General features: G+C 47.7%; 1 protein-coding gene across 2 annotated transcripts in view; it reads right to left on the reverse strand.

Annotated features, from left to right (window-relative positions):
* Nisch (nischarin) overlaps nucleotides 1–23,360 on the reverse strand; it is a 35,431-nt gene that overhangs the window by 4,070 nt on the left and 8,001 nt on the right. Inside the window, exons 4-16 of one of the 2 annotated variants that reach the window (XM_075989013.1) lie at nucleotides 17,023–17,071; nucleotides 15,840–16,003; nucleotides 15,457–15,552; nucleotides 14,207–14,302; nucleotides 13,136–13,288; nucleotides 12,459–12,527; nucleotides 11,874–12,059; nucleotides 11,577–11,705; nucleotides 9,933–10,046; nucleotides 9,535–9,646; nucleotides 5,412–5,536; nucleotides 4,480–4,529; nucleotides 1,403–2,806 (exon numbers count right to left, since the gene is read on the reverse strand). In XM_075989013.1, coding sequence (XP_075845128.1) covers nucleotides 1,403–2,806; nucleotides 4,480–4,529; nucleotides 5,412–5,536; nucleotides 9,535–9,646; nucleotides 9,933–10,046; nucleotides 11,577–11,705; nucleotides 11,874–12,059; nucleotides 12,459–12,527; nucleotides 13,136–13,288; nucleotides 14,207–14,302; nucleotides 15,457–15,552; nucleotides 15,840–16,003; nucleotides 17,023–17,071 — 2,747 coding nt within the window. Of the gene's footprint in view, nucleotides 1–1,402; nucleotides 2,807–4,479; nucleotides 4,530–5,411; nucleotides 5,537–7,905; nucleotides 8,992–9,534; nucleotides 9,647–9,932; nucleotides 10,047–11,576; nucleotides 11,706–11,873; nucleotides 12,060–12,458; nucleotides 12,528–13,135; nucleotides 13,289–14,206; nucleotides 14,303–15,456; nucleotides 15,553–15,839; nucleotides 16,004–17,022; nucleotides 17,072–23,360 lie in introns of those variants that run through there. The other variant, XM_075989014.1, reaches the window with a different exon arrangement.

The raw sequence follows: 23,360 nt of genomic DNA on the forward strand, positions 1-23,360 counted from the left end.
CACTGAGCCATCTCTCCAGCCCTGGAAGTCCATTTTGAAAGCACTGCAAAGACATCAGAAAGGCCACTGCAGGGTTATGACTTGGGAGCAAGGTATCAGATGTGTTAGAAACGCTACCCTAGAGTACTTATGCAAGAACCCAAGTTAGAACCTGGGTGTGTATGGCTAGTAGAGGAAAGAACCAAAACTCAAAAACACTCCTCGGTTGGTTTGGGAGGATGTCTTTAGGTGGCCCAGGCACTTAGCTTTCTCAACCACCACTGCACATGGCCATGCTGCAATGTCACTGGTCTATCCCAGTCATAAGACCAACTCAGAAACCTGAAGTTCATGGGAGCTGGGATCTCCAGCATTCGATCCATAGGGCCATACCCAGCAAAGGGGGTGGATGTTGCCCTCTCAATCCATCAGATCAGTCCAACTGCTGTAATCCCTGGGGCCATGATCTTGTATTTGATCAAATACCCATGAAGCTGCTGGGTGTACAGATACATCTTTATGGGGTCTGGTTTCTGCAGCAGTCCCAGTTGCAAGCCAGGCTTGTGGTAACTCGGAAGGAGGACAAGGTGCATACTAACTAAGCTTTACATGGTGAGGGGAAATGTGGGGACAGCCACTTCTGTACAGGTAGAACAGGGGCTGGAAGTCAGCTGTAGGAGCTGGAAGTCCTTTGGATCATTAGCCGGTGACTGAGCGGGAAGATGACCCAGGAGATGCTAAGGAGAGCCAGAGGTGAAGACAGGGTTTCGGCATTCTCCCAGGCTAGAGAACACCAACTATTAGATTCGTGCCCTGACCCCAGGTGGGGAAATTCCACAACGGAGACCAGGGGCACTCTCAAGGACTCCAAGGAGAGGACACATGAGAAGAAGCTCTAGCTGCTTGATCCTTCCTGCTAAGCACCTCGATTTCCCCTGAAGATAAGATGACCTACCCTAACACCTTGGTCTTCAGAAGGTCCTTTGGGAGGGGCTTCCAGTAGATCCACCTCAGCCCTTCCTGAGAAGGGCTTTGTGTGTGATACCAAAAATTAAGCTTGGGAGCTGCTTTCAGGAATGGAGTTCCTGGAGCAGACCTGAGCTGACAGAGACAGCCAGTGGATGAGACCCCTGAGGAGTGGAGGAGGAAGATGGTACCCAGAAACCATGCTTGGGCATATGAGGACAGTGGTAGGACCTGGGACAAAGTGAAGACAGGACTGGCTCCCTTAACTTGCCCTGCATGGGACAGCTTGCCTGAGCTGCTTTTAAGCTTCTGGAGATCTGGAGAATGGGCTGAGGGTGGTCAGTGCTGGAGAGGAGCCAGGGAAAAGGGGAAAGTAAAGGGGTGATTCCCCTAAAGTACAAGTGCCCAGAGACCACACCCAAGCCAATCCCATGCCCTAAGTCTGTGCTAGTCTCACCTGGTCCTGCCCTTGGCACGCTGACCATCCAAGAGGGAACTTTGGGATCTTGGCCTGGATGTAGGCTTCTTGGAGATGACAATAGTCTTCAGATCCTGCAGGGAGGCCCGAAGCTGATTGTAGATTCGCAGGAAGTGGAACTTCTCATGGGGCAGCACAAAGATGGCAGTAACAAAGCGGTAGCCAACCAGCAGCTCAAGGACATGGCCATCAGCAAAGGCTCCCCGTGGCTGGGTGCAGCTGCGAGTGGGGTCTAGCAGCACAGTGGAGAGCGGTACACGGCTAAGCTTGAAGCTATTGCGGTTGCGGCAGTTGTGGGTGCCTCGGTTGGGCATGGGGTTGAAGTCGGCCTTGATGACATTGAGATGCTGGGGAGTGAGCAGCAGCCAGTAGGGGATGGCAGCAGACTTGACGGCCTCAGAGGGCGCACAGCAGGAGCGCCGCACGGCCGAGCAGAGTGTGCAGCTGGCCCATTCGATGTTGCCTGAGTAGTCCCCAGCAGCTGTCTGGACCATGCGCTTGTCACTGTAGACCAAGTAGACAGGGAAGCAGCCCTGGCTGCGCTCCTGAGAGCCACCATCCACCTTGTAGAAGGTGAGCAGCTGGCGTAAGAAATCCTGCAGGGTGGTGTGGCTGCCATAGAGGATAGGGCTGCACAGCATGGCCATGTGCTGAGGTGCAAAGCAGGAGCGCAGGTCAGCATGGAACTCATGCAAGTTGGCAGCATCCGAGATGATGAAGAGTGTGTTCTCGCTGTGCCGTACCTTGAGTACCAGGCACAGCTCTGGCATGAGGAAGCCAAACTCAGTGAGGTCGCCATGTGGGAAGCAGAAGACGAAACGCAGGGATGAGAGGATGTGTTGGCTGCTGCCTCGTGACTCTTGGTGTGGGATCTCGAAGACAGCAATGCCAAAGTCAGTGAGCACGAGGCAGGCAGCAAACTGGCGGATGCTGCCCTGTACGTGGATCAGGAAGCACCACAGCACCTTGAGGATGCGAATGTGCTCCAGCAGGAAGTCCTCATCAGCGCCTAGGGCCCACTCGAGAGCCAGACGTTCCTCCTCAGCTTCCTCATCTTCCTCATCCTCATCCTCCTCTTCTCCCTGGCCACTGCCCTCCTCTTCCTCTATGTCTGGGGGTCCCATTTCGAAGTAGCGGTTTTCAGCAACATCCTCCTCTTCCTCTTCTTCCTCCTCCTCACCCTGTTCACCATGGGCTTCTTCTCGTTGGTTGGCAGCTTCAATCCAGGCAGGGAGCTGCCGTTCAATGGCCTGGCGGATCAGTGTGCTGAGACGCTGGATGAAGTCCTGGTTGGTAGCTGTGTAGCCGATGCAAGTGAAGGGCAGGAAGATGATCTGGCCTGACCCAGGCACCACCTGAACTTCTGGCTCTGCATGTTCTGGGCTGTGCAAGAAGAGACTGGATCAAGGACAGAGGAACATCCTATTCCCTAGGCTGCCATAGTACTCTGATCCTGGGAAGCCAATCCATGGTCTCCTAAACCTCTCACAGAGCTGAGCCTGTTCAAGCAGTTGCCACCAGGATGGGTAGCCAGCTTGAGTTCAGGCTTCCTCATACTCAGAGCACAGCTATCCACCAACACACACCTGCTTCACCAACCTAGCTTCCACAACAGAAGTGCTCATAGAGTTCTGTCATTTGCATGTTACCAGGTGTCAATGGGCAATGAAGTACTCCAAGGTGTGAATCTCTTTGTTGAAAAATGACTACCTTTAGGGACATTCTGGCTTTCCAGGGCAATAAATCAAGTTGGGTGAGTCCAAGGACCATCACATTTAAATTCCAGTCCCTCATGACCTCTACAACCCTGCCATGAATAAGAAATTGAAATATACTTCTGTACCCAGGCATGGTGGAGCATGACTTAATCCCAGAACCGGGCAGAAGTCCACTTGGACTTCTGTGAGTTTTGAAGCTAGTCTGTCTACATGGTGAATCCCAGGCCAGCCAGGGCTATGTAGAGATCCTGCCTCAAAAACAAACAAACAAACAAACAAATAAAAAAAACGAACTCCTGTAAAGGGCGAAGGAGCTAACATTTCTTGATGTGTGTGCTAGCCCTATCCATGTAATCTTGTTTAAACAGGAATTTAAGAATGCAATAATCAGTGGCTCGATCGGCGGCTCAGCAGTTAAATGTACTCAAAAGTTCTCGCAGAGGATCTATATTTGTTTCTCAGCACCCACATGGTGGCTAATAACCATCTGTAACTCCAGTTGCAGATGTGATGCCCTGTCTTGGCCTCCAAAGGCACCAAGCATACATGTGGTGCATATATATGCAGTTAAACATATACATGCAGGCAAACACTCATAAATACTTAAAATTAATAAATGATTTTTTGTTTGTTTTCAGACAGGATCTCTTTATGAACCACTGGCTGTTCTGGAACTTGCTGTGTAGACCAGACTATCCTGGAACCTATAGAGATGTGTCTGCTTTTGTTTTCTTAAGTGCTGGGATTAAAGAAGTGCATCACCATGCTCAGAAAAACAAGCAGATCTTAAAAACATTATCAACAAAAAGAAGCAGCAGCCAGGCATGGTAGCACACACCTTTAATCCCAGCCAATAGGAGGCAGAAAAAGGCGGATCTCTGTGAGTTCGAGGCCAGCCTGGTCCACCAAACAAGTTCCAGGACAGTCTCAAAGGCAAAAAACAAACACAAAACAACAACAGCAACAACAACAAAAAATCAAGCAAGGTGGAGTGGTTTATTTCTGTGCCTGTCACTCAGGCTGAGGGAGGAGGTGGGTCATGAATTTGAGGTCAGCTTGAGCTACATAGTGAGACCCTATCTCAAAAAACAACAAAAGTTCCACTAGCAAACAGAGAGAGAACACTTATTCTTGGCTCACAGTACAAAACAGACCATGGCCCACGTTGGCTCTGATTTGCCAACCTCCAGTGTAAAACAATGTCCACTAGACAGCTGAGGGGAAACAGATGGAGCTCCTCTCAACTGTGCTGGAGTAAAGACAGACTTCTACCGACAGGCTACTAACAAAGCCCACTGGGTGTTCAGTCTACCCCGGAGACAAGGCTCTCTTCCTTACCTTGCACCACCAACAGCTCCTGGCACATCCCTTAAGCCTTCAGACGCCACCTGACAGAGGAGAGAAGGTGAGCCTCGGCTGCTGCAGGTAGTTGTTCCTTGGCGCTCACTGGGTGCTGCCTGGCCACCTGTCCTCCACTCTGGGTGTGCTCTGGAACTTGGTGAAGTGCTCACTTGGCTATCTTGCTAACATTCAGTAGTGCTGGCTTTCCCACCCATCTGACTTGAGCTTACACACCCAACCGTGGGTCAGAGCCTGTTTCCATGGAGGTCTGGCTCCAGACAGTGACATGATGAAAGGTGGTCCTGGCAAGGTCCCCCAGTGCCGAGACCAGGTCTCTGTCTCTCCTATAACATTAAGATAGAGTACTGGGGACAAAGCTCTGTGAGCTGTCTTAGCATCTCATGGCCATGGCCCTGCTGCGTAGGGATCAGGGAACAGGGAGGCCCAGGCGTGGAGCACATAGCACCAGGCACTCATTTTCCTCTTCTATTTTCCAGGAACACAGAGATGGGCCCAGAAGCCTGGACAGCAGTTACAAAAAAGGTATTATAGTCTCACTATTCAGACCACCAAGGTGACGTGAGAAGGGACAGAGTGGCCTCAGGGTGCTAGGCATTAGGGGAGATTCCCCTTGTACAGCCAGTTCATGTGTATCCAAAGAATGCCACCTTCCTTGTCCCTCAGGGCCCCAGTATTGCTTGTTCCTTGGGGTGGAGGAGGCCAAACTCATATCCTTATGCAACTGGTCTATGAAGATGACCCAACTAGAGTCACATCTAAGAGAAAGACTGCATGTCATGCAAAGTACCCCCAGAAGCCCTAGCAACACATGCCATACCCTCACCAGGCCACACCCCACTGTGAAGAATATTACGCAGCAGCATCATGGTTTGAGGAAATAGTACCCAGAAGCAGGCAAGGGCGTTTACCTGTCCTGTGGGGATAGATTCCAAGGAGTCGGAACAGTCTTGGGCAATGGGCCGGTCCTCAGGGGGTAAACTGTCGGTGGATGAGAGGCTGCTGGCCAGGGCCTCCTCCTGTACGAACATGATTCCTGCAGAGACGAGGTAGGCAAGTGGGTGGGAAGAGCAGCTGTTCAACAAGAAGCTAAGTCCTGGGCACATGGCACGGCTGGGCACTAGCCAGATCCCAAATCATCCATCATTACAGGTCACAGAATAAAATGCAGTAATTCAGTAACTCAGGGTCGAACATGTGGCTGCTCTCTACTGTTAGGAAGAGGCTTTCTGAGCAGACAAGCAGGGGAGAGAATCATGAAGACCAAACCCCTAGAGGTGCACTCTATAGACAGACAAAACAACGCACAGAGAAACGCAGAGAAAAATGTGCTCAGAGTATAAACAAAGATCTTATCTTAAAGTATCTTAAAGATCTTCTTACAGATTACAAAAATGGGGAATAACTTGTCTGACATCTCCATGAGAATGCAAAGAATATGAACAGACACTCCATGGAATATAACATGCAAAACAATGCTTACACAAAGAAAGACAAATTGAAATAGAAGACCACCTTTTCTGTTTCTATGGCATGGTTAGAGCATGCAGCCTGGGCCAGTCTAACTAGAAAGAGGTGGGCACTGGGGTACAAGCTGGTCCACCTGTCAGGGAAGCAATCTGGTGATATACTTATCAATAGCTGTGGACATATTGGAACACAAAGAAAGGATGATACATGACCCTGTTCCCTCATCTGGTATCTCTGCAGGGCTTGCAAACTCCAAGCACAGGACCCTTTACCAAGAAGGCAGGCTTTGCAGACTTGATTCTTCTAGGGCTTGCTGAACACAGCTGGAGCCTGAACCCACAGGTTTCCTTACCAGGTGCCCTACTGACTGTCCTAATCATGTACTTTGAGATGTACCGATTATTTGAGCCATACTCAAGGTCTTCTATGAATAGGCCGCTTGGATCTATTATTTCACTCGAGTTTGCAAGCCAGGTAAGGGAAACCCCTCTTTCCCACTTAAAAAAACAACAACCAGAACAAACAAACAACAACAACAAAAATAAAACACCACCACCACCAAAAGGATGGTCTAGAAGAGCCTTGCCTCCACAGCCTGGCTTTGCTGCTGAACAGCCACCATGGCCCAGTTAAATGACTGAACCCTCAGAGCCTGGGACACCTTGTCCAGCTTGACTGCTGCCTAGAACAGAACAACTCAACCAGCCCAGCTTCTCTGCCCAAAGGGTAAGCAGGCAGCCCAAGCCCAGATACTCCCATGAAGCTAAGCTGCAGAGGCTACAAGGGAGGAAGGGGACAAGCACACAGCCAAGCACCAAGCATCCCCGGTCTTTGCTTATATTGTCCCTGCTACTGAAATATCTTAACCCAACCCATCTTTCTGCTACAGTCCTAAACGTATTCCCAAACTGTTCTACCTCATTCTTCCATAGGTGTAGTCTCTCTCCCCAAGTAGCTCCACGTTCCTAGAGGTACTGCCCTAAAACCCCAACTCAAGATAAAGGAAAGCGTCCCTACTGACCAGTCCTGTTGAGTCTCAGCACTGCTAAGCGCTTCCCCAGCATCAGCTCATGCGCACCTCGTTATTTACCACAGTTCATCAAATCTAAGATCTGTGGAGGAGGGGCCATCTTGGTCATAGCAGAAGTCCACGGAAGGATTTCCCACGATTCCATCACGATTACCAGCTGGCTGACAGCAACTAGGGGACGCCACTGACTGAAAGACGCATCTCAATTTCAGAGAAGTCATAGGTGGAAGTGCGCATCCTAGAATCGGTGAAGTGGGATGGGTCCACTTATGGTTGAGAGAACAGAAGAGGTTGCAGAGCTTCCAAGTGCTGCATGGTGCTCGAGATCTCATGGCCAGGAGGATGGAACATGAACTCAGCTGCCTGCCTGCTTCTAATCACTTCCACAACAACCTTCTCTCAGGCCCTCGACAAGGCTGGAGAATGGATTCTGGCATCCTGGACACTGGCTCCTCTCAGTCACAACAATCCACTGCTCTAACAGCTGTGATGACCAGAGGCCTAGTGTTTTCTCGACAGTTTTTCTTCACAAGTGTGTTTTAGATTGGGAGCCACCGTGGTCAGTAAAACTATTCTCACATAGAAAAACTACTGTCCACCCAGGCCAGCTCCAGTAACACATGGTCAAACAAACATATATGTAGGTGCCTCACATTTGTGAGGACAAAAAGAAAAAAAAAGGCATTATGTTCTTGCCACTACCCCTTACCTCCCCACCCCAGCCTTGTTTGGGCATGAGGAAATGCAGACAGGACAGTCTGTCCACTTCCTTCCTGGACCATGCCTGTACAAACAAGTGGCCAGAAAGGGCCACTCAGCAGATGGGATAGGGGACACCAGCAGTCCTCAGACAGGGGTCTGACCTTTGTCATTTCTCGCCCAAAGGAAAGAGATGTGCACACAAAGACATCCACTGGAGTTTATTTACAAGAGGTATAAATCTGTGACAACATCTCTCAGTGTCCAATGACTGGGAAAAGGGGGACAGACTACAGAGCACCCAGGGGTAAAAGGGCACCACGGAAGGCGTAGATGAGGCTTCCCCAGGCTGCAGAGACTTCACCACCACAAGGTAGAGGGCTGCTGGCAGTTGCGGCCTGGAGGAGACACTCATTCCTCCTGCCTAGCCAGGATCTGTGTTTAGCCTTGTTCTTCACTTGCCTGTCCACATATGTGCGCGCGCGCGCACATGCGCGCTCTCTCTCTCTCTCTCTCTCTCACACACACACACACACACACACACACACACACACACACACGCACTGATTCAACGAATGCTAGAATAGGTTACATCCTGGACCTTGGGACCTTAGTATGGCCCTGTCCCAGAAGTCTATGGTTACTTGCTTTCTATGTGGTATCACTAATACTGTGGGGACCTGAAGAGAGGTTAGAGAAACTTCCTCACAGAGACTCAAACTTTCTTCCTCTTTTATGGAGAAAAACAAACAAAAAAAAAAGAATAAATTTATTTTTTGTCAGAGTTTGACAAAGTCAGTGGGCAAATGCTGGCACCGAGCTCTACTGTTGTATTTTCATGGCTTCTCTTCTGCATATCAGTGTGACTTCAGGCTGTTGAGCATAAGCCTTAACATGAGCGAGTACTGTCTTTCTGTACCTCTGCTTCTCACCCTGACAGGACTGCTGTGGAGGGTTCTGTGCCACAGCTGCACGCCACAGTTCACTGATGCTAGTGGGGTAAACTTCCCCTTCCCCAGGATCTTAGCCCTCTCTAGAAAAGTTTTCTCCAGTGGGGTCACAAGGTCAAGAAATAGAAATGTATTTCTGGCTCTTAAAACCTAGGGCCAAACTAGTTTCTCAAGACCTCACACCAAGTTCTGCGTCTCCAGGAGCCTGGGCAGGCGGCGTTCTTTCCTGTGTGTCCCGAGCCTCAGCTCCACTTGGGACGGCATACCTGTCCCTCTTCCGTCGGGGCCAGGCTGGCAGCCACGTTCATGGCACCTGGTTCACTCACTCATCTCCGCGGATGCCTGGGTTCAGAGGTGAAAGCCCTTTGAAAATGCTCACAGACAATGGGCAGATCAAAGGGGGTGTTCTTCCATGAGTCCATGGGAACAGACAGCCCATCTTGGTCCCATAAATGCAGTATTTGGGGGTTTTAGCTATACCTTGAGAGTCAGAGGCATCACAATGATAAAAGCAAGCTCTCCACACAGGGATCAAGGGCTCCAGACTCAGTTAAGTAACAAGGCCTGACTGTCTAGGAACTGACCTGCCCACACTGTCTGCAAGGGACAGATTCTCATGAGCCAACAGCCTAATCCTGCTCAAAGGGCAGTCTCAGTTCTCTGTCCAACACCCCATAAGGGAGAGGGGGTCCTTACTAAGCAAACAACAGTGCTGAAATCAGGCCAGGCACCTCCCTGCTATGTGCCATCCAAGGAGCCAGCCTGCAGAATGTGCCACCCTCCCCGTAGGAAGCAAGTGCCAACCTTTCTCTCTCAAGCCTAACCCTGCCTGCGTCCAGGCAGTGCTGAGCAGCTCAGCTAGGAACAAGTTCTACTCATGATTACCTTGGTTGGAGTGGATAGGCTGAGGCAGGGAGGCTGAGGTGGGAGCTGCAGTGGGAGGGGAGCTGCTGGGTCTGACGCAGGGAGCAGTTGGGAGCCGGGTGTCCTCACCAACCTGAGGAAGAGTACTGAGTCAGTCCACGCGAGAAAGAAGGACAGGAAGAACAGAAATGCTGAGGCCAGGGACGTGAAGAAGAGTCAACATTCCCCGACCACAGAATGTTGAGAATGCTCTCATAGAATCGAATAGTAGGTACCACTACTGTACACCGCCTGAGGACCCAGCCTGAGGTTTCATGGGGACAGGAGCGGTGTTAATGATCAGAGACCCTAAGGGAGTTCATGGCTCAGTTTCCCCAAGATAAGTTCCATCCTTGGCTGGCTCCCTCTACCATGTTTACCTTCTTTTCTGTGTTGCTCAGTTTGGACTTGACATCCTTGGCTTTCTGAATGGCTTTCAGTACTTCCACAGTGTCCAGCTCCTTCTCTGTGGTTGCTGCATCATCTAGACAGATCTACAAAATCCAGAAGGTAGCTTACAGCATTGAAATTGGCAAAGAATATTGGGAGAATGGTGAGATTCTGAAGACTGGGTCTGAGCACCCCAATAGGCCCTCAACAAGATACTGGAGGCTAAGAGAGGCTCTACACCACAACATAAGAAATCTGGAACCACCTTGGAGGGCCCATGGCGGTCCCACATAGCTTAGGACATCTCAGGAGTCCTTCTCTATTAAGAGGGGGCAGCAGCCTCTTGGGGACTGAATATACTGAGTTCCTACTTATAGGCAGAACACAAGCGGAGTTGACTGTCAAAGAGCAAGAAGAGAACTTCTGGACAAGGGACTAGTGGGCAGAGATAATAGTAGAGGAAGAAGGCAGGAGTCCCATTCCGGAGAGCTGTAGGCTAGCATGCAAGCAGAAAAACCACTTGAAGGATACTCCAAAAGCTTTGGGCAGGTGGAATCAGGGGGCCTTCCAGCTCTGGAGCCAAAAAGGGAAGAACATTCATCCATCCATCCATCCATCCATCCATCCATCCATCCATCCATCTATCTGAGAAGAGTCTCACTCTGTCACCCAGGTTGGTCTTGAACTCTGGGTAACCCTCTTGCTTCAGAACCTGAATTCTTTTTTTTTTCTTCAGAACCTGAATTCTGGAATTAAAAGTATAAGCAATTCTCTCCAGCAAGAGATAACCTCTTATGTAAATTATCTTAGTGACAATATGGACAAAGCAGCACTTGGTGGGGGCAGAGAAGGGCTGGAGATAGATGCAAACAGAGCCACAGTTATCTTCTGGCCAGGGATCTGGAGAAAATAGGTTCCACGAACTGGTGAGAGAATGGGAATGGAGCCAAAGTGGCTGGAGACGGAGGGAAAGGAGTGCACCTGGGGTAAGGACTTTCGTGGTTAGCATGGTGGCACCTGCACTGTCTGTCATAGCAGTAGGCAGCAGGCACCGGACTGGATTGATCCAGTAGAGGAAAAAAATAAAATCTCAAGGCTGGTAGTTAGTTAAGTACCAGGGTTACCTGCTGTTCAAAAAATTGGTAATTTTAGGAAGCTTACATAAATTAAATAAAAATCTTACACATAATTTTAGACATCTATTTTAGGCCCCTTGTCTAAAATATCTAATGTATTTCTTTTCTTTTTTCTGTTTTGGTTTTTCAAGACAGAGTTTCTCTGTGTAGCCCTGGCTGTTCTGGAACTCACTCTGTAGACCAGGCTGGCTTCGAACTCACAGAGATCCACCTGCCTCTGGACTTCCTGAGTGCCGGGATTAAGGGCGTGCACCACCACTGCTCAGTTTCCAGTGTATGTTTTAAAAGTTGAAGACAATCCCTCTGTGCCTATGTGTTCCTGGAGCCTTCCTGGCCTGAAGATTTGGCACACATGAAGCCTGCTAGGGAACACACAACTGATGGGAGAAGGAGCAGTGGACTTGTAGACCTGATGCAGACGAGGGCCTTGCTTTGCTTATGTAGAACTGGAATTCATCCTGCCAGTCTCTGGGCTCTGTGGGTGGTTCTGGGGCTTACCTCAGAGGCTCGTTCGCCAAACTGGGAGAGCACCTTGGTCCGGTAGTCAGGGATGATGCTCAGAGGGTTGTTCAGTAAGGCCACACGCTCTAGACATGGTAGGCTGCCTATGCTCTTGACCTCCTCCAACTGCAAGATAGAAGTGCCATTTAGCCCCTTCTTTTAACAACTCAGCAACAGACTACACACTTGATGGTTTCTTTTAAGTGAACAGAATCCTATTGGTTTTCTTTTTTTAAGATAACAAACAAGGCCTAGCAATCTCAGATCCCCGAGGGTCTCAGGGCTGGGGTTCACCTGCTCAATCCTGTTGTCTCTGAGGTCCAGATTAACCAGAGAGTAGAGTTTGTGCAGGCCACTCAGACTCTCTAGGAAGTTGCCTGCCAGGTTTAGGGTTTTGACGTTGCCCAGTTTAGTGTGCACGCCTTCCAGGGAGGAGAGCTTGTTGTAGGACAGGTCAAGGTGGACGAGATTGTACAGGTGCTGGAACAGGAGAAACACAGTGGCAGCACAGGTTAGGCCTCCAGAGAGGCCACTGTGCCCTTTCAGACCAATCGGACCAGTTCTGTGAGGCAGGTTTATAAGTCTTTTGACAACCACTGGGAAGGGAAGTCCCTCTTCCCTCTTTCACATGCCATAGTCTCATGGTATCCCCTGCAGAGGTCAGGGGTGGGCACTGAAAACTCAGCCTGCCTATCATCATCACACTCTGCACATACTCAGCTTTTTGAACACTTTGGAACTAAAACAATCAGTGCATCCCTGGAAGCCCAAGAGGAAGGCCACAGCCCCTATGCTTGCCACCCCCTAGGGTGCAATGCTTCTCCAGTCTCGGACCCATCAGGACAGCAGGGCCCTAGAGAGCTAGTGGGCAGACCTTACCTGTAGGTTGTCCACAACTAGCACTCCGTTGTGACTCAGGTCCAGGTACTCAATCTTTGGGATCAGTTTCTTATGAAAGAAAAGAATGTCTGGTGTTACTCAAGGAGGTAGGACCCTAAACAGTCCATGTACCCAGTGGCTAAACACACGCTTCAGGCTGGCTTATCTGCAGGGTCATTGACACCTCCCACTGCCCACTCAGCAGAAATCCAAAGGAATCTACTGTTTAGACAGAACAACTGGCTTAAGTAATACACATGGTAACACATGGTAATGTCCTCCAAAAACAAGGGAACCTGTCCTTTTTTACCCTGTCCTCCCCCACAGGATCACAAAAAGAAGCACATTCTTAAGACCATTGGGATGTCGCTCTAACACAGGCACACCTATATTCTAGGCAATGAGTTTTCTGCTATTCCTTAAAAGGAATTATCATTTACCATGGTTTGGTTATATTAAATGCATACATAATTTATATACTTCACTTGGTTTTATTAATAACTCACCATTTTAAAACATTCTCATTTTGAAATTCAACTTAAAAAGACTACACATAATATGTAGAGCACTTAATAGATTTTTCTGGGGGGGGGTGAGCCTTCAGAAAAAGTAAAATATAATAGCTATTCCTCGGGTTTGGAAGGTCTGAAGGCCTTGAGAGGCTGCTGCAAGCATACCACAGATTCGTCGATCTCAGAGATGCTGTTGTGGCTCAGGTCCAGAGTGGTCAACGCTTGCCATGTAGGGATGATAGCAGTCACAGGGCCTTCAAGGGCTGTGCCTTCAGGCTCCCACTCATCAAATTCTGAGGCTTCAGGAACAAGGACTTCCTGCATGAGAACATCTGTTGAGCCCTCACGCAACACTGAGTAGAATACGCTATTGTTGCAAAATTTAAGGAAGCACTAGAGCATATTTAGCATGTGGAAATGAGTTTGCATTAAAAATGGGCTTTGCTTTATGTGTCTTAAAGTGATTGTGAAATAACTGAAAGATGTGGAATATGTTCTGGTCCTGTGACTTCAGGAACAAATGCTAGTCAAGTCCCCCCCCCCCCCGGGGCCTCTGCTCTACAAGTGATATCTTTCCTGGCTTAAACCTTCAGAAGGTGAAGGTTTGAATTCATGATGTTGCCGGACAACCATGCTTTCAGAGTGGTCTCCACTGTGAACAACAAATCCCTTAACCATTACTTCCCAGGGAGAGAATTATCACCGAGACGAGAACAGCAGCACAGGGCATCAGTCACCACAGGAGAGGGAGGCAGTTCTTCTCGGTTGACTTTTGATGTCTATAAGACATCTTCTTATATGGGGTTATCCTGAGCTCCTTCAGCTATATGGCAAGAAGTACTTCCCAGAGGACATCTATACTCGACTCTCTGTACAGTTTCTTCCTTTGAGTCAGTGGCCTCAAGAGAAAGAATTTTCAACAAACCCAAATCCTGATCAGAAGTCACAAAATGAGTCTCTCCCTATATTGAAGGAGGACTTAAATATTATTATGATGGCATCCATATAATGGTAAAAGAAACTCCCTACCTTAACAGCTGGGCTATTTCTGTTACTCAGTCCAAACAGGGTCCAGCCCTTCTACACCTCACCTTTCTCTGCAAGTCCAGGGAGGATGAGATACAAATGAGGGCTAAGCCAGTGCTTGCTGGGCTCAGAGAAAGTTCAGTCGGCTTCACTAACAAAGGCTATGCCCCCCAGGCCAGACCCCAGTATAAACACAAAGGCAGAGCTCACCTTCATTGAGGTTGCTGAGAATCTGACACTCATTGTGGCTAATGTTGGCTTGGAGGTGACCAGCCCTCGGATATGCTTAGCATCACAATGACTTATCTGGAACAAACAACAGCTGTGTCTCAGAAATGGCATCCTGGCCCCTCAGAAACCCTAGGAACTAGATGTTCATCCCACAGGCAAGCTCAAATCCCTAGATAAACTTGGGCCTCTTTTATTCCCCAGTGAGTCTCAGTTGCAGATAAACATTTTAAGTATCTAGTAAGAAAGGCATGTAGCCAGGCATGCTGGCGTACACCTTTAGACTCCACTCAGGAGGCAGAGGCAGGCAGATCTCTGTGAGTTCGAGGCCAGCCTGATCTTGCCTCAAAAATGGACGCTCAGGTTCCTTATGAGCCACAAATTCCATTTTTGTGGTTAAGGGCTACCAGGAACTTGCCAAGGAAACAGAAAAGGTAGGAGCTGGGAATCAGTGATGGAGAACAGGGGCATGCAGCCACAGCACATGGAGCATCTCTCCTGCTTACCCAGCCTGACCCTCTGTCCTCAGGCAATACAGGTCAATGGAAGCAGGCTTCTGGAATTCAAATTCAATATCCTGGCCTAACTTCCTCATTTCCCCAAGCCTCAGTTTCCTCAATTGTAAAATTGAGAACAAAAGTATCCAAACTTCACAGAGAAGTTGGGGAGAGTTGGTCAAGAATACATGGGCACTGGGTAGAGCTGAAGACAAAAACCAAGTTCAGGAAACATGTGGTTTTATTTTATAAAAAACAGCTTTTATTGTTCATTACTGACTCCCCTTTCTTTTTAAAAATGACAACAAAATTAGTGTTAGGAACCAGAATTCAGTAGAAAGTAATATAAAGCATTCTTCTGGGAAAACAAAGAGTTGGAATTGCCTCCGTCTGGCCTTAGGATGATTTCTATGACTTCTACCTGAATAACACATGATCCTGACTCCATGAGAGGCCGCAGCAAACTAATTTCTGCGGCTCTGGTCTCTAATACCTCTGCTGCCTACAATAGGGGTGGAGAACTGCAAACCAGCTAAGGACAGAAAAGGCTCCTTTCTGGCTTTCCCCTTTTCTGGCTTGATTTCCTTGGACAGAATCTGTCAACATGTTGCCAAATATTAAAGCAACGGTGCCTTACCACTTGCTATCACAACCATTACCTGCAAAGAGACAACAGAGCAAGACACTGCTGGGCAGGCTCAGCCCTGCCTGCTCACTAGCAGCCTTGGGCCTTACCTCTACCTGATGAAGAGACTTGAATATAGAAAGATCAAAGGGCAGGAGCTGCTCCTGAATGTTGCTGGTCCCAAAAGGTCCTTCTGTGCCAGAAACCTGAGGTCAAAGATGGATTTAAATTAGGGGTGCTGTAGTGAACTCCCATTCTGCGCTCTTGGGTGAATGTGGCCACAGCTGTCAAACTCAAAGCTCTGACCACTTCAACTGTATTCAGACAATGGGCCACGATGCCCCCTGGCGCTCACAGGCAGAAACACAGTATCAACAACACCAGGAGGCTTTCATCCACTGAGAGCCCAGTCTTAGTCTCCTTCACACACTGCCAGCTGGTGAGCTGTCAGACAACTGAGAGACGCTCTACAGCTATGCTGCTGTAACTGTACCTTAAGGTACCTAAGGCGACAGGTGAAGTCTAGGATGTGCCCAAGGTCAGTCTTGGCATCACCGCTGGCACAAGTAGGCTTTCCTTGCTGTAGCTGCTCCGTGACAGCATAGAGCTGCAAGGGCCTGATGGCAAAGACCTCACCGGCTCCTAGAAGCTGTTCTCCTGTAACAGTCAAGTTCAAGAGTGAGTGTCCAGCCCCAGTCCAGTCCCAGCCTATTGGACAGCCAGGGGAGACAAGCACCAAGCCAACAGTCAACAAGCATGCAGCAAGCACCTATGACAAGCATCCACCCCACCCACCATGCGAAGCTACAGTCTTAGGTACATAGGATTGGCCCTTCTGAGCTCATACCGGGCACAGGGCAATCCTGGACACATGATGAGGGAGAAGGGAAGGGCTGTGCAACTGGGGAGCCCTCCTGAAGGGTGAGGTGTGGTGGAGAGCTAAGGCACCGAGCCAAGAGGAGGCTGGGAGAGGCAGTACTCTAGGTGTCACAACTACCCTGCACCCTCTAATATACAGAGACTAAGGTCATAAGTTATAGACCTAAGATGCCAGTGTTTAGGCTTTAAATTGCTCCTTCTAGCAGGTTTCCATACCTCTGACCACTAGTACCCTTACCTTTACCCCAGGGAAAGCAGTAAGATGCTAAATGTAAGCCTGCTGGCGGGGCGTGCTCATTCTACTACTGTTAATTGTTAATATGAACATGACCCAAGATTGGCTTCTACTTGCGATCTGAACACTTTCAAGCAAGGACAAACCAGGTGCAAGATGGCAGCATGCCAGCCACCTTCCAACACCCCGTGTGACTTGGGAATAGATCCTGAGACGTAGGTGAGTCCCAGGCACTCACCTTACACAAGCCTGGCTACCTGAGTTTGATCCCCAGAACCTACATAAAGGCGGAAGGAGAGAACTGACTCTACCAAGTTGTCCTCTATCTCCACATGTGTGCTGTGACACATGTGCCCACATACACATACCCCGCAATAATAAATTATAATAGAGAATCTTAAACACGAAGGATCCTCACCTACAGGGCAAGTAGTGGGTAGACTGGGGACCAGGGCCAAGGACTTGACACCCTCAAGGAGATGGGTAGGATCTAATATAAAGTCAGTGCCACCCTGGGCACTAGGCAATGCCCCCAGCATTTCAAGAGCCAATGGCTATGTACCTTTTTCAAAGAGCTCTTCAGCCAGTGCTGCAGTGATGCCATTTATTTCCTGTGGAGATACAAACCCTGCAGTTAGAGGTCCATCTGCCCATCGCTGGAATTGCACAGTCCCTGCTATCCACTCACTTCGCTCCTGCAGGGTCAGCTCTAGATCTCAGGAGTGTCCAATCTTTTGACACTGCAATTAAGACACTGTCACCAACAAAATTCATACTTGAGAACTGCACAATCAAGTAACAACAATACAATCACAAGAAGCATCTCATAATGCTTTAAGTAAGTTTACTGTTTTGTGTTGGGTTGCATTCATAGCTATCGTAGACCACACATAGCCTGCAGGCAACAAGTAGGACACAGCTTTTAGATAGAGAACAACTAAAGGAGGGAGGAAACGTAGAATGAAGCAAGAAGTTTAGAAGGGGGGAGGCTAGAGAAACGGCTCAGAGGTTAAGAGCACTGGCTGCTCTTCCAGAAAGAAGTCCTGAGTTCAATTCCCAGCAACTACATGGTGGCTCACACCCATCCTCAGTGAGATCTGGCGCCCTCTTCTGGCATGCAGGTGTACATGTAGGCTGAACACTGTACACCAAAAATAAATCTTTTTTAAAAAAAGAAGTTTAGAAAGGGAACTGTTTTCAGATATATGGAGAGCTGAGCATTTCCTCAAAAACAACTGCAAGTCTGCACAGGCGCTGGCTGAGTGGGCTGCAGCCCAGGGGCCAACAAAGCCTGACTTATGCCAAGGGTTGGCTGGGGGAGTCAGCAGCTTCCTCACTAAGTATGGGGCTCCCAGGAGAGGGTGCCCAGGGAAGAAATCCTGATTCTTTAGGGAAAAAAGAGGCCCTGACTAATAGAATACGTGACTTTGCAGCACCAACTTTCCCTAGGAATGACTATTTCCACCTTCTCTCAGGTCAAATGTTTTTTCAAAGAGTGGAAATTAAGCGGTTATGGCAGCAAACGCCTTTAATCCTAGCACCCAGGAGGCAGGGGCAGATGGATCTCTGTGAGTTTGAGGCTAACCTGGTCTGCAAAGCAAGTTCCAGGGCAGCCAGGGCTGTTACAGAGAAACCCTATCTCGAAAAACAAACAACAACAACAACAACAACAAAAAAAAGGAAGGAAGGAAGGATGTCTTTTTTGTGCGTTCAAGCCTCCCAGATTCACAGCAGCACAACAAAGCCCCAGGGTCACTAGAAAGATACAGCAAGGGTGTTCCAAATGCCACACAAAGCCACAAAGCGAACAGCAAGAACCAGTCTTCCCTCACATTAACAGCTACCACGCTGGCTTTAAGTCACAGCAGACGGTGTCTAAGTACTAGGTAGGTCCTGGCTCACTGACTTCTCCCACCACCCTATAGATGCTGTTACACAAACAAGCAAACACAGGAGGAAGGTGTTGACGCTCCAGCTTTATGACTATAAACCAGCAGGGCTACACTCGAGCACTTGATCTTGGTCCTCTCAGAACATAGCCAATTGCTTCTGCACTCAAAACAATCGTGGGGAAAGAGATGGCTCAGTGGTTAAGAACACTTGCTACTCTTCCAGGGGACTTAGGTTTAGATTCACATGGCTCACAACCATTAGTAACTCCAGTTCCAGGGAATTTAACCTCCTCAGGCACCAGTCACAGGCATGGCACACATACATACACGCTAGCAAAACACTCAGACACATGAAATACTAAAAATCTAAAAAAAAAAAAAAAAAGTAACAAAACAATCATGAGGTTTGGAGACACTCGCCAAAACCTTTAGCCCCACCTCCCACAGGTAAGAAATTAAACTGACTGACAGCAGTCCACAGGTCTTTTTGTAAGCAAGCCCAGATAGAGGCAGCACATAACCCCTCACAACTCACAGGACACACAATCTCTTATGCATTTATGGGACTTAGAAAGCACCAGGTGGCTGAGGACAGGGTGTCCTTTTCCTGTGACCTCATGAATTGTTTGTCTCTTCCTTATAATGTTTTATACATCACAGCTATCCGCCTCAAATACCAGGAACTGAATCTGGGGCCTCTATCCCTCAACCACAGCAGACAACCTTTTATTTTATTCTGTTTTAACTGGGTGGCTTCAATTTCAGAATCCTTCCGCCTCAGCCTCCCAAGTAGGTGGGAGCTATGAGCCCTTCACCCAGCTCACAACAGCAATCTTAACAGCTGGGAATATCAGTAATCGTTTCCTCCAGCCTGCATGCACGTTTGTCCTTTGTTCAAGGTGGTTTTCTTAACATAGTGAGGTTTTTTATTTTTATGTTTAACTTTTAATTCTTTTCCTTTGTGACTATGAGATCTCTTCTTTTACTCTAAGAATGTAAGAATATTATCCCAGTTTTCTCTTGACCTCATGATCTTTAAAAGTTGTGCTTATAGAGTTTGCTTGAAATTCAGTTTATATGTTAAGAATTGCTCCTTTCCCACCTCACCAGAGAGAGAAGATAAGCCACTGCACTTCAGCATTAGAGAGCTCAGCGCACAGGTCAAATGTAAGAGGCTAACAGAGCAACAGGGTTCCAGTCAGTAGAGGCTACGGGGTCTCTGAAGTGCAACTTCAGTCTCTTACAACCTCCTAAAGCCCATGAGTTTACCCTGGCAGCTGTGAGGATCCGAAGTCAAGGAAAAGCTTGGGATGGCCTACAAGCAAGTCTCCCACGCACTTCTGAGAAGCACGGCCTTCTTTCCTATCCTCCTATAGCCAGACCTCCTGGTGCTAAGGTACCAGAGGCTGCCCGGCCACACTTACCTCAACTCCACAGGCCTCTCAGGCACTGTACAGACACAAGGAGCCTGCTAGAAGGCTCTTGAAAAAAAGGGCTTCCTAGCTGGGCGGTGGTGGCGCACGCCTTTAATCCCAGCACTCGGGAGGCAGAGGCAGGCGGATCTCTGTGAGTTCGAGGCCAGCCTGGTCTACAAGAGCTAGTTCCAGGATAGGAACCAAAAGCTACGGAGAAACCCTGTCTCGAAAATCCAAAAAAAAAAAAAAAAAAAAAAAAAAAAGGGCTTCCTGCCCTGTCACCACTGCCAGCAGAAATATACCTCCTATGGAACATTTCTTTGGGCAACTGGTGTTGATCTGGACAGAAGAGAAAGAGTCACGCTGGAAGACAGCCTGCTAAGGGTCAGAGCTGGGCTTCCCAGAAGACCCAGAGGCAAGAGCTTTAACTTCTGAGGAATCTTCTTTCCTCTCTGCGCACAGGAAGAGCACACTATTGGCCTTCCTACTTGGCTTCCTCAGGCTGACCTTCACCTCAGGAGAGAGTCTGAACCAGAAGGATCTAGAAATTTCTTAGTCGGCAAACCTAAAGCACTAGTTTCCTCTGGCCAAGGTGCACCTGAAGGCAAAGGGCACAGAGTCAGGCCTCTACCTCAGTTAGGCCTCTTTGGGCTGTACCCCAACACCATGCGGACTACTTAGGCTATTTATATCTTTAGCTGCCTACTCACAGAGCCCAGCTGTAAGTGTACCCCCAAATACAGATCTGATGCTCAATTAGAAACCCCTCGCTAGTCCCTGCCACCTCTGCTTGGCTCATGCTAAGGCAGTGTGCCTGTCAGTGGACATTCACTGGGCAGGAACTACTTGGCACTGAGGCCATCACCCAGGTGTGATCTGGACACACGTGTTATAGTTGGAGGGGCCTTGCATTTTGTCTACCAGGAGTCAGGCATATTATATGTGATTCAACTTTAAGCAAAATTCCCCACTGAAGGATTCACATATAAATTTTAAAAAGCTTCAAGACTCTAAGTTGAAAAACAAACACACCAAACAGGTTTGTTATCATTCACAACCTCAGCCCTTTGCAACTAAAACAAATTAATTATAAAAATAAAATGGATCTAAAGCCAACACTGCCGGGCGATGGTGGCGTATGCCTTTAATCCCAGCACTCAGGAGGCAGAGGCAGGCGGATCTCTGTGAGTTCGAGACCAGCCTGGTCTACAGAACTAGTTCCAGGACAGGCTCCAAAGCCACAGAAAAACCCTGTCTCGAAAAACCAAAAAAAAAAAAAAAAAAAAAAAAAGCCAATACTAAGATAGTCGACAATTTCATTTCAAATTTAAAAAACTGTTTTCTGGTTACAGTCAAGTGGCTTTAAAATAAGGAAATGATATACACCTCACCTTTGAAGGGAACTCAGTTATCTTTCTTACCAGAGCAGCCCAGCATGGTGACATGTGGTGAGCCCTGACCCACCCCTTTTCTAAGCCTCAGATATTCACTGTAAAAACTCAGGCAGGCTCCAAACAACCCCCAGACTACCACCTTCCAGATCACAAAACAGAATAAGGCACAGAGAAGTTAAATAACTGAATTGGAATAAACTGGTTGAAACAAGCAGGCCTGGGAGACAGACTGGGCTCTATTTCCAAGCCCACTGTGATGTGGCCTGCTTCAGGATGATCTTGGTTATGATTATCCATGGGATTGCATTCTGCTGAGTTTGGAACTTCTCTAAACATTCTGGGACGGGGTCTATCACTGTGAGTCCAAGAAGCGAGGAGCACAGCTATCCAGTGGAGGAGGAAACAAAGGCTGCCTCACCCCTGGAATTCCCCAGTTCTGGGTTGGCTGGGGAGGGAAATGCTTTTTCCCTTGTCATTAAAATCCAAATAATGAAAGAATCAAACTGGACTTTATATTTTTTACCATATACAAAAATGAACTTGAAATGGATCAAAGTCCTAAATGTAAAAACAAAACATAAAAGAGAAAATATAATTTTTTTGTGATAATTAGTCAATGGGTTCTCAGATATGGCATGAAAAATACAAGTGACCAAAACATACAAAAAAATAAACTTTGTCAAAATCTAAAATATGTATGTTTCAAAGAATATTATCAAGGGCTCAGTGGTCAAGAAAACTTGCTGCTCTTACAGAGGACAAGGGTTCAATTCCCAGCACCGACATAGCTAACAACTGTTCATAACTCCAGTGCCAGGGGATCTGACCCGTCTTCTGGCCTCCATAGGCACTATACACACATGGTCACAGACATATATGCAGGCAAAACACCCATGAACATAATAAAAATAAATATTTTTAAAGGATATTATCAAGTAAAGGAAGCCAAGTGTGGTGGTAGATGCCCATAATCACAGTACTCAGGAGGCTGAGGCAGGACGATGGTGAGTTTGAGGCCAGCTTGTTCTCTAAGGTTCTAAGCCAGCAGGGACTACACAGAGATCATGTTCTAAGAAACAACAGCAACAACAAACAAAGTGAACCGCTGTGGGTACAAACCAATGGTAGTCCATGTTTAGGATATAAAAGGCCTGAAGTTTGATCTGTAGCACACACACGAAAGAGAGACAAAAGAAGAAAAGAAGGGAGGAAGAAAAAAAACAAAGTAAAAAGTAAAGGGTTAAAAACAAAACAAGCTGGATGGTGGTGGTGCATGCCTTTAATCCCAGCACTCAGGAGGCAGAGTCAGGGAATTTCTGTGAGTTTGAGGCCAGCCTGGTCTACAGAGAGAGTTTCAGGACAGCCAGGGTTACAGAGAAACCCTGTTTTGAAAAACCAAAAACCAAACCAAAACAAAACAAAAAATGACCTTTGTGGAATATACTACAAAGTTAAAAACAAAATAAAAAACCTTTGTAGAACGTAAGTTATTTGTATATCACAGTTCTGATAAGGGTTTAGCATCCAGAATATATAAAGAACTCTTACAACTCAACAAAAAGAAGTTAAAATAAAAACAAAAAAGAAAGAAAAAGAAAGGGACCATGGTCAGCAGTTACTAGGACTGGCTGCTCTTCCAGAAGACCTGGTTTAATTCCCAGCACCCACATGGCAGCTCTAACCTGTCTGTAACTCCAGTTCTAGGGTTTCTGACACCCGCACACAGACATACATGCAGGCAAAATAACAATGCACACAAAATAAAAAGAAATTATAAGCCCGGCAGTGGTGGCATATGCCTTTAATCCCAGTACTTGGGAGGCAGAAGCAGGAGGATCTCTCTGAGTTCGAGGCCAGTCTGGTCTACAAAGCGAGTTCCAGGAGATGCTCCAAGCTATACAGAGAAACCCTGTCTCAAAAAAACAAAACAAACAACAACAACAACAACAAATTGTAAAAAAGAAAGACCTAATGTTACACAGACAGGGATCTAAATCCATTTCTCCAAAGATATAAATGCCCAATAGGCATATTTTAAAAAAAATCTCAGCATCATTAATCATGGCGCAACTGTAAGCGAAAACCACAATGGAACTACTTCACACCTACTATGACATCTAGATAAAACAAAGACAGGTGCAAAGGCGGGTTAGGATGTGGGGAAATGGAACATACGCATTGTGACTAAGAATGGAAAAG

Source organism: Microtus pennsylvanicus, chromosome 10, assembly GCF_037038515.1.
Source record: "Microtus pennsylvanicus isolate mMicPen1 chromosome 10, mMicPen1.hap1, whole genome shotgun sequence".
Classification (NCBI taxonomy): domain Eukaryota; kingdom Metazoa; phylum Chordata; class Mammalia; order Rodentia; family Cricetidae; genus Microtus; species Microtus pennsylvanicus.